Raw genomic sequence first — 16,496 nt, forward strand, 5'->3', positions numbered from 1 at the left:
GATGACAGTATGGCACTCGTGAGCGTGAGAATCAGAAACATTTCTTGTAGCATTTTCATAGCATTCACCCTCTTACAATATTGTCTCGTAAACAGTGAGCCTGGGCATTCATCCTCCCTTCATTGCTGTTTAATCAATATTAAACTAGCACTGGCTGGCTAAACACAACGCTGTAAACAGCTGACACCATTCAAGGAGAAGACATCGACCTTTTTAAAGCTAATTAGATCCATTATGGTCCAGTTTACCAGCAGAGCAAAGACCACCACTGGAGGAACAGGGTCTTTTATGGACCAGTTAAAACCAGTCATTTCCGACTTCTACTGGTCCTCCGCTGCCAATACGATTAATGTCTCTTGGTCTGAAGGATTAAATTGAACAAGCGGAGGTGGTAAAAGCAGCTCTGTCCAATATCACAATGATGAGGTTCAGAGTGAAAGAACTGGGAGAAAAATGTGCCAGAGCAAAAGAAAAAAGGTAGGAAAAATTGGCAGAAGAATGACAAGTGATTTCACATGTGAATAGTGGGGAATGAGATGGCAACAGAAAAGAGAGAGGGAGGGGGGGTGTGCTGATAGTGCTGATTGCGAAGCCCTCTGATGATAGCTTGTGTCCTCTCTGCGAGGATTGCTCTTTTGATAACGTAGCGGCGGAGATATCTCCCTCCTTGGGCGAAAATGAGAATAGCTTTTCCTCTCCTCCTCCTCCTCCTCTTCCTCCACAATGTTTTCAGATGTTGGCAAGATGAAATGAGCCCATTCCTTTAAAGTATGATACAAGAGGGACTTAATTGACACCCTTTCCCCACCAAAAGTAAAATAAAAAAACCTGTCACCCACATACTTTCTCTCCCTATTACCGCCTCTTGCCTCATCAAAATCAGTCCTCACGCTACACTTCTCATCGCTTGCTTAAGTTTTTTAAACCCGAGCCTCAAGTGCCGAATGTGGGCCCTGGATCTGAAATACCCTAAAAATATCTCTCCTTCCCTCTCTCCACCGCCTTCCGTCTGAAGATTTTCTTTCCCGTGCGGGCGGAGATCATTGGCATGTAGCTCATTAAAGCGGGGGGGAGAGGATGGAATGACAGTTAATCAACCCTCCCAGGGCTGCCGTCCCTGCCGTCACGCCACATTTAACCCATAATCACATCCCACAAGCAGATCTCTACCTGGGGCATCCTGAGGGCTTGTGGGAGGTTAAGCCACATGCCATGTCAGAGTGTATCTAGGGCTGAAATCAAGCCCAGGGCCTCTGTCCAATGTCATCCTTTTTTCTCCCCGTCTTTTCCGGTCGCAACCCCCGAGCAACGTCCAAAAAGTAATCTTACATTTTTGAACAAAGCCAGAGGGATTCCTCCTCTGTGATTTCTGCTGCTGTCTGGGCTGGATCGTATATTTCAGGCTGATATGTGCTGATATTTGGCCATTCTTCTATAAATGAAGATTTCTGCTTTTTTACCCTCAGTAGCTTCAGGGGTGTCAGTTTGTCAAATCTGTAATAACAGATGCCTCACCCTGCCTTAAAGCGAGGCTTTACCATCTGGATTGATATCAGAATATGTGAGATAGAAACAGTTTGTCCTCAGCTAGTGCAGCTCCTGTGTGCCTTCTGTACAACTGAAGTGGCTAAAAACATGTACTTAGGGTGTTATAAAAAGGGCCGAAATTACCATAACATTACTCTGAACATCTCACACAGCATAATCTGTTCTTATGATTGCACTGTTGGTCCAACAGTCTCAATATTTGCCTCATCGTTTTCTGTAATTTTGTTTACAAAACTCTGGTCATTCCGAAGCCACCTGGAACTGGTGCCTTGCTGCTTTTGTACAATCTTTGGTAAAGGCCCCAATATGCTTCAAACAAACTTTGGCAGAGCCATCCCTCTGCCTCAATGATCTCTCTTTTCCTATTCTCTCTTCGGCGTGTCTTTGTGAACTTGACACGCTGAATTGTACAAATGGGGGTAACAATGCTCACCGTTAGTCTCTCCTCACAGGCATTCATGGTGTTGCACTTGATTGTACACATTAAAAGTGATGGAAGTAGTGTGTTAAAAAAAAAAAATGGAAAAAAGAGAGCTTCAGATGTTTGGAAAGCTGGCTGCAAGATGGATCTGCCAATGGAAAAGTGTTTCAGATGCTTTTGGATGATCCGGCAAGCATTTTAGTTTGAAGCCTACTGAAGTCTTTGCGTTTGCAGCTCATTAATACAACTAGTTGCATGTACAAGTTGTCAAAATCTTATCTTTTTCTATGGATGTTTTAGTAGTACACAGGTACTTTGTGTTGCAACAGCAGAATATTTGGGTCACTTTACCATTGATGGACAACAAGTGTGGAGAAATTGAGGACATTAGCAAGTATAGAGTGAAAGCTTTACCCTCACAATGCATGTATTAGGCTTCAGAACATTACTCTGTAAGAAGTGTTCATTTTATGGCTGTTTTTGGTGCTCTTTGGATCGCTCTCTTATATATTCGTCTCTGTTTCAATATTTATTGTTTATTTGTATTAATGTTTGTTTTTGTATGCACCCAATTACCAAATCCAATTCCATGTAGTTCCACTGTGGCAATAAACTGCTTTCTGATTCCGATACTGGTTCTAGAAAGAGTTGGGATTCGGCTCACATGAGCTGCACCAGCTAACTTACTTACCATGGTTTGTTTTCTATTCACAAAGTGGGTTTTTTGACTGACTCGAGGGCAAGTAGAAGAAGTCATCTTTCATTTTAGATCAACTGTTTTTCTTTGAGGAGTTGCCAACTGGCCTAAAACTATTTCATCAGGCTGAGATCAAAAAAAGGGTTTTCGATGGTCTGACACCTCGTTCACATAAAGTGTCTGGCTTAAGCCTTTGCATACTCTTTTACCACTCTTTTGGCACATGAAAAAGTAGCTAATTTCTGTCAGATGCTAGATCGCACCCAGGGTTTTTCCTGCATAGAGGAATTGTTGGCTCCCCCAAAGAGGTTTTAGCCAGCCCCAAAGGAAAATCACTAGCACCAAAATGATAAGAATTGAGAATAAAAATAGCAATTAAAATCCTCTCTGAATGTATTTAAGCGCAATTTACCAAACAAGCAAAACATAAACTTGAATATGAGAGCTAATCTCAGTTTTACTGTCAGGCTGTACCGGACTCTCTCCGTGATTTATTTAAAGCTATTGTGTGTAGTTTCTGTCTCCCCCATGAGGAATTCTAAGTAATGACAACAACACTGTTGGCGCGTTCACACGATACAAGCCTTCCGTGATTGCGTACCACCCCCACCCCTCCTCCACACAGTTGCTAGTAGCCAAGGAGAACATGCTATGTTTTTGTGTGTAAGTGACTGATGGGAACAACAATCTTTGAAATTGGTCCAGTATTAAGCGAGAACGCTGTAACCGGCAGCCACAGACCTGCAATGTAACCCTGTGGGGCAAATGTACATCGTCAGTTTGGTTCACCAAAAGTGCTCGTTTTGCCACTGAAAGGTTCAGATTATTATTCTAAGTGTCTGACAACATTATGGAAAGGATCCCTTCAGAGACAGACCTTTAAAATCTCTTTAAGACCTTTCTGTTTAACCAGAAACAGCTCCGAGGTGGCCGGGTTAGCTCAGTTGGTAGAGCAGGCGCACATATAGAGAGGTGTATGATTCGACGCAGAAGGTCCAGGGTTCAAGTCTGACCTCGACGATTTCCTGCATGTCTTCCCCCTCTCTCTCCCCTTTCACATCTAGCTGTCCTTTCCATTAAAGGCTGAAATGCCCAAAACAAATCTTAAAAAAAAAAGCAGCTCTGAGGTCGCTAGCGCTAAACCCACCAGACTCCATTTAAAAAAGCAATACTTTTAGCATGTATAGAGCCAACATATTTTCACATGTAAATCGGTAAACTATGTGTTTATTTCAACCAAAAGAGTTGTGATGGTTGGAAAAGTCAAAAGACGACCAAAAAAGGCTTTTCATAGTTTTATTTTGTTTGTGTCAACTTTGAATGAAGTGTATTTTACAATGCTAAAATAACTGTTTATTTATATGGAGTCTGGTTGCTTTAGCGAACGCGATTTCACAGATGTTTTTATGTTTAAAAAAAGGATCCTACTCTGTAACAGAAAGGTCGACCTCCTCAGAAATCCTTTCCATAATGTTGTCAGACACTTAGAATAATAATCTGAGTCTGTCAGTGGCAAAACGAGCACTTTTGTGAAGGTAAATACAAGCTGCACAATTGCCCTATTAACTTACATTGTAGCTTGTTTCCCTGACTGCCGACTGCAGCGATCTTGCTTAATGCTGGACCAATATCAAAGATTGTTGTTCCCATCAGTCACTTAGATACAAAAACATAGGAAAATAGGTCCAGGTTTTTTTCCAGGTTGGAAAAAAAAAAAGTTACCGTTTAAGCTCATATGTGTGAACAGAGCGTAGCTGCTGCTTCACCCCGGAATGCCAATTCTAATTGGCCCTGATCTGAAAAGGCCAATCTTAGTTTGGACCTTTGAAACACAAATTGGTCAAACAAGGAAAGCACAACATAATGCAGTCATTGACTTGATGATTCAGGGCACAAGCTTTCACCAACCAGCAATCCCAACAGGATTTCTGTCCCAGGCTCAAGCTGTCGCCAAAGAAATCAGATGCTTCCAGGTTGAAGCTACAAGGCCATGATATGTAAGGATCCATTCATCCATAAATATGGGTATAAGCCTGTAAAAAAAAAAAACATCATTGAAACCCTAGCAGGGATTAGTGCTGAGGGGCGTTTGTGCTGCTTGCTCAGCCAAGCTCATCACACTGTCAGCAGGCCGAGCCCCGCAGGAGACAATCTGAAGCTGAGCGGAGTGTGTGTGAGGCTCCAGGAATTTGTTTCCCTCTACTGTATGTCACCTCACTGAGAAATTGATCAGCGGCACAACGGATTGAGCAGCATCACGATCAATAGAAGAGCTTAGTGGGAATTCATAATGGTGGCTGTTGGCTGACCGGACGTGTGCGGTGTATCAACAGACGGGACGGCACAGCTGCTGCAGGAGCCCAACCATGATCACCTCTGATTTACAGCAGCGTGCGCATTTTTTTTTTTACTGTGCTGTTGATAAACGTCAGCCTCGCTGTACGTCAGGCTCCACTTCAGACCACAGGAATGATAGGGCTCCGTTTGTTTGACTTATGGCTCCTCTGTGGTTTTTCACTGGTTGTAATAAAATTCCCCATGCATGATGATGAGCCAAGGTGGTCGGCTGCAGGTTTCGACACCATTTTAGACTTTGATACACTGCGTCAGGTCACTGCATGTGACACTTAGTTAACAATACACTTGGCAGCAGGTCACGTTAGCCTACCGTTAGCTAGTAGCTGGCTAAAAAAACATGGTCTAGCATGTGACTGTATTTTACTTGAAAGGATTCCAACACCAGGACGTACAACAGTCTGCAGCTAAAGACACAGACTTAATGATGCGTTCAATTGCACCTCGTAAGCTCATGGTCCATTCAATGTTGTTGTAAAGTACCCTTCTTCCATCTAGTGGTTGTTCTTTTTGTCGTTTAACAGCAATTGACTGGCGAAATAAGTTATTGTTATTACATTTTAAATAAATCATTTAAATTTGATATGGCCTTAATAAACAAGCCCTTCTTTAATGTCACCGACTGACGTTTTGTGCTTTTTTTTTAAGTGTCGGTTTAGGCACCATTTAGGCACCGGCACCGTTTTAAAGGTAGCGTTTGAGTACCGGTATCGGGAAAAAAACAAAAACGATACCCATTTTTATTAACGAAACAATTGATTGAAATGAAGCTGATACACAAATAAAAGTTATGTTAAGATGAGGACAGAAGATTAATCTAGAAAATATGAAGAAAAGAAACTGTATCCTATCCATATGGAGATACTGTAGACACTAATTGAAGGGGTGATTCAAGGGCCAGGGGAGTCTGGTTAGAAATATAAGAAATATTGGATATGATAAAACAACATCATGTAATTCTGCTAAATAAAACATCACATTCATTCTTACTTTCACTTGTTTTCATTTTAAACCAATTGTATATCCGTATATCCGAATATAATACACATTTCCTATAGGCTTCTATAGGCACTTGCCAACAATCCCAGTGCTGGTTCCATTATATCAGAATTTTGGATAGTCTCCATTGAAACATTAATTGGTCATGTGACAAGGGCTGGGAAGATTGGCAGAACAGGCAGCCAAGTGACAGTACTCTGATCCAATGGAAATCACAATTGTCAGATTGACAACAGTCTAGCCCAATGGATTGGGGGGGGCCCAAATCATATTTCAGGGGTTACCAGTGCCACCCTGTGCCCCCCTTCTAGTCCCATCCCCCTGACTAATTGGTCCAGATGTGATGTTTAAGCAAAGGGAAATAATCAATCCATACTTGTATGAAGTCTGACTGAGTTCATTGTTCTTGTGTTACAGCCGACCCTCTGGTTGGAAGCATCGCCACACAGTACCTGACCAACAGAGCCGAGCACGACAGGATAGCCAAACAGTGGACCAAACGCTACGCCACATAGACCGGCACCAAATCCTGCAGGACCTAACCAACACACACACACACACACTCACACACACAAACACTGCTGACACCTCCCCTCCTCCCAAATCTATGGAAGCACACCCGCTCCTGTCATCCACCCTGCTCCCCACCCCACCCCAGATAAATGAACTGTTATTTGTTCCATGCTGACTTGAAAAGCTTCTTTTTTATACAAAGAGTCTATTGGGATTGTATTTTCCAATACACTGAATGTTGATATGGTCATGAAAAGCTTTAATACTGTTATTGTTCTCGTCGTTGTTGTTCTTCTTATTGTTATTGCATTGTTTATAACATTGTGGCCACCCCCTCGTCATCTTCTTATCTAAAAAGCGTGCGTGTACTATTCCCGTTTCATGTGATGGCTTCATGTAAAATGATCATACTGAGTGAGTGCATTTAGTTTTGTTTTTTTTCTTTCTGTGGTTTTTACAGCTCATGGTCAATATTAGTGCATGGCATCAGTATATGTGTTCATGCAGTGGACATGTAGTCATGTAGTGTTATTATTTCTGTTCTGGCATGGAGTGAGCCCATCACCATGTATGACGATAGTGGTAGTTTGCTGTACATTTGATGCCTTGTGAGAATACATACTCATTGAATATTCAATTAAACACTGGCTGTAATGTGACAGAGCCTGTCTCAGTCTCTTGCTTTAATACGACTTGTGTGCTTGTGATTAGTGTGTGTGTGTGTGTGTGTGTGTGTGTGTGTGTGTGTGTGTGTGTGTGTTCTTGTTTAACTATATTCGTAGGGTCCAAAAACTGGGAGTCCAGTATACTTGTGGGGTCCAGACAGCTTTGTGGGGCCAAAATGCTGGACCCCACAAGGTTAAAGGTCTGTTTGAGGGTTAAGACTTGGTTTTAGGATTAGGGTTAGAATTAGGTTATGGTTAGGTTTGGGTTAAAACGTAAAATGGTTAAAATCTAAAAATTTAAAAATTAAAACAGTGAGACGGTCCCCAAGGCACTTGCAGGGTTAGGTTTAAGGTAAGGGGTTAGGGTTAAGGTTAGGCATTTAGTTGTGATGGTTAAGGTTAGGGTAAGGGGCTAGGGAATGCATTATATCAATGACGGGTCCCCACAAAGATAGTGAAACACACTGTGTGTGTGTGTGTGTGTGTGTGTGTGTGTGTGTGTGTGTGTGTGTGTGTGTGTGTGTGTGTGTGTGTGCGCGCGCGCGCGCGCAGGCTCATCTCTCTGACCACTTCCTGTTAGAAATGAATCGTCACGGGGCTCACCACAGAGAGTAGTGATTAGATTGTGAAAGGTTACTTGTATCTTCTCACTTAAAAAAAAACATTAAAAATGATGTTATTGTGATTTTTTTCGTATACATTTTTTGGTAACTTGAATTAGTGCAATACAGTAGAGCTAAGAACTTGCATTAGTTTCTGTCGAAGCCCACACCACAGCAGCAGTTTTTGGACCAAGCTAGGGCCAAAAATCATATCTATACGATATATATCTCGGTATTTTCTTAAAAGTGGAATAAATGTTAAGTTGTAAAAGTCAAGGCCGCATGTGAGATGTTACAAGCACTTTAATTGAAACAGACTGTGATCGAAATAAATAAAATGCAAAGACAGCTGCAACACATTAAATAAATAGTCTATAATATTAAAAACAGGCCTATCTCTAAGAATGCTTCTTCAGCTGTTTTCAACAACAATAACAGACTGATTAAGAGAGAGAAAGAGAGATGGAGTGAAGCGTATGACACAAAAACCTTGGACCATGAAGCCGATTGTTACTGTACAATTCTGTGTATGAACTACACCTCAGACACAGAGGGACGGCTGACTCAGAGAAACGGCTCCAGGTCATTGCTGTTACATACGCCTCCGTGTATGAAATGTCTGTATCATCACTGGGCTGCATTTTTATGAACTATGGTTATCTGACCATGGGTCACATCTCTCACTCGCTCTAGTCTATATCCACAACGTTCTACTTACGCTGCAGATCCACTTTTGCGACACGACTGAAGCGTGGTGTCGCGACGCCTCCCCTGAGCATTTTTGTAGTAGGACGTCTAGAACAAAGGACCCGCGAGAGACTTCCCCTAGTCTCCCCTGTGCTCTACTTCTATTGGATAGTCACGTTCAACGAATTAACGCTGCGGATCCACTTTTAAATATTATTTTTTGGGCTTTTCCGCCTTTATTTGATAGGACAGCTAGGTGAGAAAAGGGAGAGAGAGAGAGGGAAGACATGCAGGAAATTGTCATAGGTCGGATTCGAACCCTGGACCTCTGCCTCTCAGTATACGTGCGCCTGCTCTACCCATAGACTGTATATAAGAGTGGACCAACAGCTCCCATTGCTCTGGACGGAGACCAGTGAAGGCCGTTAGAAGCACTTTTCCGGTGAGCGCTGAGCGTTACTGAGCAGCCTCCAACTGAGAGAGACGACGTAAATGTGACGTGAGCAACCTGTCTGAAAGTTGGAAGTCTTCTGGTAGCTGTGCCAAGAGAAATCTCAATCATTCCCAATCTTGCAGAGACGGAGAGCGTAGGTATATGTAAGGAGATAACATAGACACAGGCTAATTATTGCTAACTAAAATGCTAGTTAACATTAGTAATTAAACTTAAACAGCTAATGTAAGTCCAAACTGCCTGAGAGCTTCTCCTGTACTATACGGTAATTCCTCTACTATGAGACAGTAAGTCTCGTGGTTATGACACAATCGTTAGCCTATTTTTTCAAATGCAGCGCCGCCTTCCTGGGATTCCTCTATTCCTATGGGTGACGTCAAGCGACTTCAACGTGCACGCAAAGCATTCCGGGAAGGCGGCACTGCATTTGAAAAAATGCTGCGCGTCCAAAAGCTGGCCGATGCCCATCTTTATGCAAATGAATCCGTTGAACGCGACGCAACTATCCAGTAGAAGTAGACGAAAATCTTTTAAACTGACCTTTGTTGATCTGAAATGAAGACAGATTCAGTAACTGTATGGCCTATTTCTCATTTAAAATGTTTTCAGAAACACGTTTCAGTGAACTATTTTCGTAAAATACTAGATCGTATTCTCAACGAGCCGCCATGACACTCTGTTGAAATTCTCGAGAAGCCAAACCCACGTCAGGCGTTCGTCCAATCAGCTGCCGGTCAAGGGCGTGGAGCATCAACCATGGATGTATGACGTCGCGACACTACGCTTCAGTCGTGTCGGACATATGGATCTGTACCGTTAAAGTCGCTTGACGTCACCCATAGGAATAAAGTGGAGCGCGGCGCGACAGAAATGTCGCACGGCCAGGTGGATTGCACGGTTAGAGCTGCGTGGTTATTTCTTCTGGATTTTTTAGCATTAAAGTTCTGCTGCTACAGGTGAGCAGGACCATGCAGCCGGCGAGCGGTTCACGCCCCGCTTTAATCTTCTTTTCGACAGCCCGCTCCCACGCAGCAAAGTTCAAACCGCAGAAGGCAGACAGATGGAGACGTGATCAAAGACAGTCCACGGAGCCCTGAAGTCCCGCCCCCGCTGCTGCACAGAGCGCACCCTCTGCTTTATTCAAAGTTTATTAAAGGTCCTATTACATGCTGCTTTTTGGATGCTTTTATATAGGCCTTAGTGGTCCCCTAATACTGTATCTGAAGTCTCTTTTATATAGACCTTAGTGGTCCCCTAATACTGTATCTGAAGTCTCTTTTATATAGACCTTAGTGGTCCCCTAATACTGTATCTGAAGTCTCTTTTATATAGACCTTAGTGGTCCCCTAATACTGTATCTGAAGTCTCTTTTGTATAGACCTTAGTGGTCCCCTAATACTGTATCTGAAGTCTCTTTTATATAGACCTTAGTGGTCCCCTAATACTGTATCTGAAGTCTCTTTTATATAGACCTTAGTGGTCCCCTAATACTGTATCTGAAGTCTCTTTTGTATAGACCTTAGTGGTCCCCTAATACTGTATCTGAAGTCTCTTTTATATAGACCTTAGTGGTCCCCTAATACTGTATCTGAAGTCTCTTTTTACAACGACAAAATCGTTGTAAAAAGCAACAAAAACATAATTTAAACAGTAAGCAGTGTCTAAAAAACAACACAAGGTTAACTAGCAGATATCCCCACAAATCTTCCACAGTTCATTACTTACATTAAGACATCACGTTTTATATTACAAGTTTTCTGAAATGTTATGTTTAAATATGCAAATGGGGCATTTTCTTGCTAAATATGCACTAATTTGCATATAATTCCAGAACAGAAATGTGAACATTGAATAACTCCAGGTTCAAAATTCTTGTTTCATTTTGTTGACATATTAAAATCAAAGGTTTTTACGGAAGGGATTTTGGATATCACTTTTTATCACTGCATAAATCAGAAAATACTGTCAACGGCCATAAAAACAAAATTCTATTTTTGCAACGTTTTTAGATATAAAATGTTACATGAATCAGACTATGAATGGTAAATGAACAAACCTATCTGAAAGTGCTGCTGAAGTGGAGATTTCTGGCTCAGTCTGAGAAAAACTCATTTTCAGATTCCATACATTTTGCAAGACATAACAGGTGAATAGGGTAACATTTTTACTAATAGATATCACCATGAAACTTCCCCAGTTGATTACTTATGTTAAGACAATAATTTTTTGTATTACAAGTTTCCTAAAAATGTGATGTTTAAATATGCAAACGAGGCATTATCTAATGCCTCGTCTCAGCCCCTAATGAGAATGTGACACGGATACAATGCCTTGAAAAAGTGTTAACTTAAAAAGCGACAAAAACATCGAGAACAATTGTCTAAAATAAACTCGGAAAAAAGCAACATAAAGGTCAAGAGGTAACAGATGTCGGAAAAAGCAACAACAAATTCGGGAAAAGCGTCCAAAACTTTACTTAAAAAAGGTAACAAAAAACAAACTCTAAAAATATATAGGTAGGAAGTGCTGTTACAGTCATTCCCCGGCTGCAATGACAGTGTAGAGACTCTGAGAGCGCATATGTGGAAGACCAAGAAATGCAAACCAATCAGAGCAGACTGTGCTTTTTAGGGAGGGGGGGCTTAAAGAGACAGGCGCTAAAATGGAGGGTTTCACACAGAGGGGGAATACAGGTATGTTCAGACAGATGGTATGAAAAAATAATGTGTTTTCTGAACATTAAAGCATGTCAATATGTTGTAGTAGAAACCCAAAATACGAGTATGAACCTGGAATTGAGAATAATACGGGACCTTTAATCAGTGATTCCTAAATTTCCCACAATGCCCTTTGACAGCACACAGAGAAGAAGAATGAACTGGCTAACTGGTAGGTGGACCCAGGGTGTGTCAGCGATTGCAGCATTTTTGTGTGCTGAAAACAGAATGCACCGCCGAACTAACTAACACTTGTTGATGGCCCTCTTTGCAGCGACTGTGTCTGCCCCGTTCTGTGCACGAGACAATGCTCTGCTGTGGTTTTTCAGTCTCTGGCTGCGTTGCAAAACCAGCAAAGTGGAGCAACAGTGGCAGGGTTAATTATGGCTGACACGTCGTGAGGGGGAGGGGGAGTCCTCATCCTCACCCACCCTCCCTCCCTTCCTCCTTCACACACTGCAGGAGGAAGAGTCTGACAGAAAAGGAGAAGTCACTGATGCATGGATAATAGTGAAACAGTTGCAATGAGAGAGGTACGTGATCAATAGGAGTGAAAAAGGCCAACGTTGATCTGTGAAACCAAAGTAAAGAATGTATATGCAGGTATAATGTATTGGCGTGGAGACGGTCTATGTTTGCAGTACATGCTGTCATTACTGCTGCCAGAATGCCAGGTTATTATGTCACACAACAGTTTGTCAAGCAGCATGTGGCTGATGACTCTTTTTTTTTCTTCTTTTTTTTTAATCTATCATGCTTTTTATATTTAGTTTTGCACATATGTTTTCATGTGACAGACCCCAGGTATACAGTAATGACAATACACATACGTTTCAATTCAATTTCAATTCAATTTTAGTTTAGTTAGTTAGTTTTAGTCTCAATTCACAACAGGAGTTATTTCAGGACATTTTACAGTTAGAGTAGGTCTAGTCTATAATTTACAAAGACCCAACAATTTACCACAATTTACCCCCAAAGAGCAAGCATTTGGTGCAACAGTGGCAAGGAAAAACGTCTTTTAAACAGGCAGAAACCTCGGACAGACCCTGGCTCTTTGTGGGCAGCCATCTGCCTCTGCCGGTTGGTACACACAGACAGATATACAGATATAGAGATATATGTTTTTGTCCTTTGGTCTTCACCCGACAGCGACGATATTTCATGTATTCAACTGTTACAGTGAGTTCAATTTTCCAACATGAAGGTCTAAGTGCTGTTTCAAAGACCAGAGTTAAATTCTGGTGGGTAAATAGCAAAGCTGGATTTCCAACTGGGAAAATCGGGTAACTGTGGTGTTTGTCATCATTTGATCAATTTCTGTTTTGAGTTAACACTGTATGCACCACAGAAAACACAATATAAATGGAAATTACAGGCATTATGTTGCATATTCCTAAATAAATGTGTGTGCTTAATCAATCTACCATAAACTAATTACTAACTAATGCATACAGAATGCACAGAGTGGAGGAAATAATGGGACAGTAGGGCTCCATAGCTCATTTTTATCCCTTAGGATAAATCCAGCCCTGGACAATTACCTTACTTATTATGTTGTTGGTTTATAAGTAGTCAAATTTAAATATGAAGGGTTCATTTGCAAAATTACATATCTGTTTTTATGTATTTCCTTAAATTATGTATTTTTTTTTGTGTGTGTATACAATCCAAGGAATATCAAACTGGTGTTAGATATCTCAACTGTTTCACATTTTCATAAATCATGTTTTTGTGCACTCAAGGAAATATCGATTTATTAATTTCTTCATTTAGCAGGGGCAATGCACAATACATTCACTCACCTAAAGGATTATTAGGAACACCATACTAATACCGTGTTTGACCCCCTTTCGCCTTCAGAACTGCCTTAATTCTTTGTGGCATTGATTCAACAAGGTGCTGGAAGCATTCTTTAGAAATGTTGGCCCATATTGATAGGATAGCATCTTGCAGTTGATGGAGATTTGTGGGATGCACATCCAGGACACGAAGCTCCCGTTCCACCACATCCCAAAGATGTTCTATTGAGTTGAGATCTGGTGACTGTGGGGGCCATTTTAGTACAGTGTACTCATTGTCATGTTCAAGAAACCAATTTGAAATGATTTGAGCTTTGTGACATGGTGCATTATCCTGCTGGAAGTAGCCATCAGAGGATGGTACATGGTGGTCATAAAGGGATGGACCTGGTCAGAAACAATGCTCAGGTAGGCTGTGGCAATTAAACGATGCCCAATTGGTACTAAGGGCCCTAAAGTGTGCCAAGAAAACATTTCCCACACCATTACACCACCACCACCAGCCTGCCCAGTGGTAACAAGGCATGATTGTTCCATGTTCTCATTCTGTTTACGCCAAATTCTGACTCTACCATCTGAATGTCTCAACAGAAATCGCAAACTCATCATACCAGGCAACCTTTTTACAGTCTTCAACTTTCCAATTTTGGTGCGCTTATGCAAATTGTAGCCTCATTTTCCTACTTTTAGTGGAGATGAGTGGTACCCGGTGAGGTCTTCTGCTGGTGTAGCCCATCCGCCTCAAGGTTGTGTGTGTTGTGGCTTCACAAATGCTTGGCTGCATATCTCGGTTGTAACGAGTGGTTATTTGAGTCAAAGTTGATCTTCTATCAGCTGGAATCAGTCGGCCCATTCTCCTCTGACCTCTAGCATCAACAAGGCATTTTTGCCCACAGGACTGCAGCATACTGGATGTTTTTCCTTTTTCAGAACATTCTTTATAAACCCTAGAAATGGTTGTGCGTGAAAATCCCAGTAACTGAGCAGATTGTGAAATACTCAAACCAGCCCGTCTGGCACCAACAACCATGCCACGCTCAAAGTTGCTTAGATCACCTTTCGTTCCCATTCTGACATTCAGTTTGGAGTTCAGGAGATTGTCTAGACCTGGACCACACCCCTAAATGCATTGAAGCAGCTTCCATGTGATTGGTTGATTAGATTATTGCATTAACGAGAAATCTTACAGGTGTTTCTAATGATCCTTTAGGTGAGTGTATATTGTAGTCTGTAGGTCTGTAGGGAGTTGAGTTAGGAACTAGAGGGTTGCCGGTTCAAGTCCCCGTGTGGACCAAAGTATGGTGGGGGACAGAGGTGTCAGTTCAAGGAACCGAATCCCCAACTGCTCGTTCGATCAAATCAAATAAACTGTTGTTGATTTATTCAGTTTAAGAATGTTTGTTTTTTTTTATCTATTTTTGCAAATAAACTTTTTTATATATTGAGTATGTAAATAGGGAACTCAGCTAATACAATATCCTGTAAAGTTCAGAGTACAGAAAGCTGCACTTGACCCCAAGAGAGTTATAGCTATAGTTAGCTATATGCTATGAAAAGTGCCACTTTATAGCTGTGTAGCCTAAACCTTTCATGGCAACCACTTTGTTTAATGTGTATTTAACCTGCAACACATTTCGCATGTCACACACTGTATCAGGCGGTATAATGGCCTTTTAAATGGCCTTTTAAAACTGTCACGCAACTCTTGGTCGCTCTGTTTTAGTGTTGGGTAGTAACTCAGGCTAATGGCTAACAGTAACCGGTTTTATTAGGCTACTTCCCAGCAGTGAGTAGGCTTAGTCAATTACACAAGGTTATGCGTTGTTTTTGTTGTCACGTCACACCCTAAATATCTTACAGAAATGATTGTAGACCTACAAATGGATTTTATATCTACTTTTTTCCCTTACTTAGCTGGCTGATAAATGGCGTTGTAAATGTTATTTACTTTGAGCAAAAAGATGAAACATTGCTTCTATTAGCAGTCCTTGCCAAACATATGAGAGAATGGAGAGGCTAACCGTTGACACCTGCCGCAGGGTTGTAAGAGGCAGAGCGTTAAGTAGCAGGTAGTTATGGGATGTAAATGAAGTATTCGCCATTCTTGAGAAAAGTCCGAGGACCGGGTAAGTTAATGGCTTTCTTTTCTAATAATTGGTCTTGAACAACTGCTCCTGCCATGTTTCCACTGAATGTTATCGAGCTCTTTTGTTTAATTTCCTATTACATCTCAATTTCCCTTTGACACTGACGCTGGGTGATACTGCTAGGCAATGATAATGAATGTAGAGTAGATGACCGTCTGTCTGCTGCTGGACCAACACTTCCGGCGAGAAGAGGTACGCGTCCAGCGGGCAGCGTCAAGTTCTTGTTAATTGTTCACGATAATCCCGGAAAGTAGACGATTGAGCCTTGCAAAATAAAAGCGCCAAACCTTAACTCGCGCTCACTACTCAATCTATTTACAACTATCATGTAACAACATGGATATTTTATTGAACATGGGCGTTTCAAGGAACATGACAATCATTTTAGACTTGATAAATATAATAATTTTTATTTTAAAGTAGGCCTAGGCTATTTTCAAAAATTACAAAATTGTCTACAAGTTTCAAGCAATATTTCAACGTATAGAACAGTGTACTCCATCACTGATATTAGCTAAAGATAATAATACAAATATTTAATGATAAAAAAAGAAATAAGAAACCCATCGACCATCTGAGAAGTGGACACAAATAATCTTTTTATAATCTTTTAGTTTTAATTTTAAAGTCAAGATCGATCCTACAGATTGTGATATGGTGTTGTACTATTGGTGAAGTAGCCTATTTAGTACCTTTTATTCATGTTTTTCAATAATTGTGTAGCCTACATTAGATGCTGTTTTTTACGGTTACATATCCTAAGCTGGTCTTGCACTTACTTTTGCTACTCTTACGCGTAAGTGTTCCTGCATGCAACCAATACAGTTTAGCTTATCTTAATAATATATTATTGCCGCCTGCCTTCTCCGTGCTTTTATTTTTAAAATGA

At 41.2% G+C, this 16,496-nt stretch overlaps 1 protein-coding gene across 1 annotated transcript in view; it reads left to right on the plus strand.

The window, feature by feature from the left end:
• LOC116035864 (ubiquitin-conjugating enzyme E2 E2-like) overlaps positions 1 to 7,192 on the plus strand; it is a 116,362-nt gene extending 109,170 nt beyond the window's left edge. The window contains exon 6 of the mRNA XM_031279215.2: positions 6,438 to 7,192. Coding sequence (XP_031135075.1) covers positions 6,438 to 6,535 — 98 coding nt within the window. The 3' untranslated portion in view covers positions 6,536 to 7,192. The remainder of the gene's footprint in view (positions 1 to 6,437) is intronic.
• Positions 7,193 to 16,496: the final 9,304 nt, after the last annotated feature.

The sequence above is a fragment of the Sander lucioperca genome, chromosome 16 (genome assembly GCF_008315115.2).
Source record: "Sander lucioperca isolate FBNREF2018 chromosome 16, SLUC_FBN_1.2, whole genome shotgun sequence".
In the NCBI taxonomy this organism is placed as follows: Eukaryota; Metazoa; Chordata; class Actinopteri; order Perciformes; family Percidae; genus Sander; species Sander lucioperca.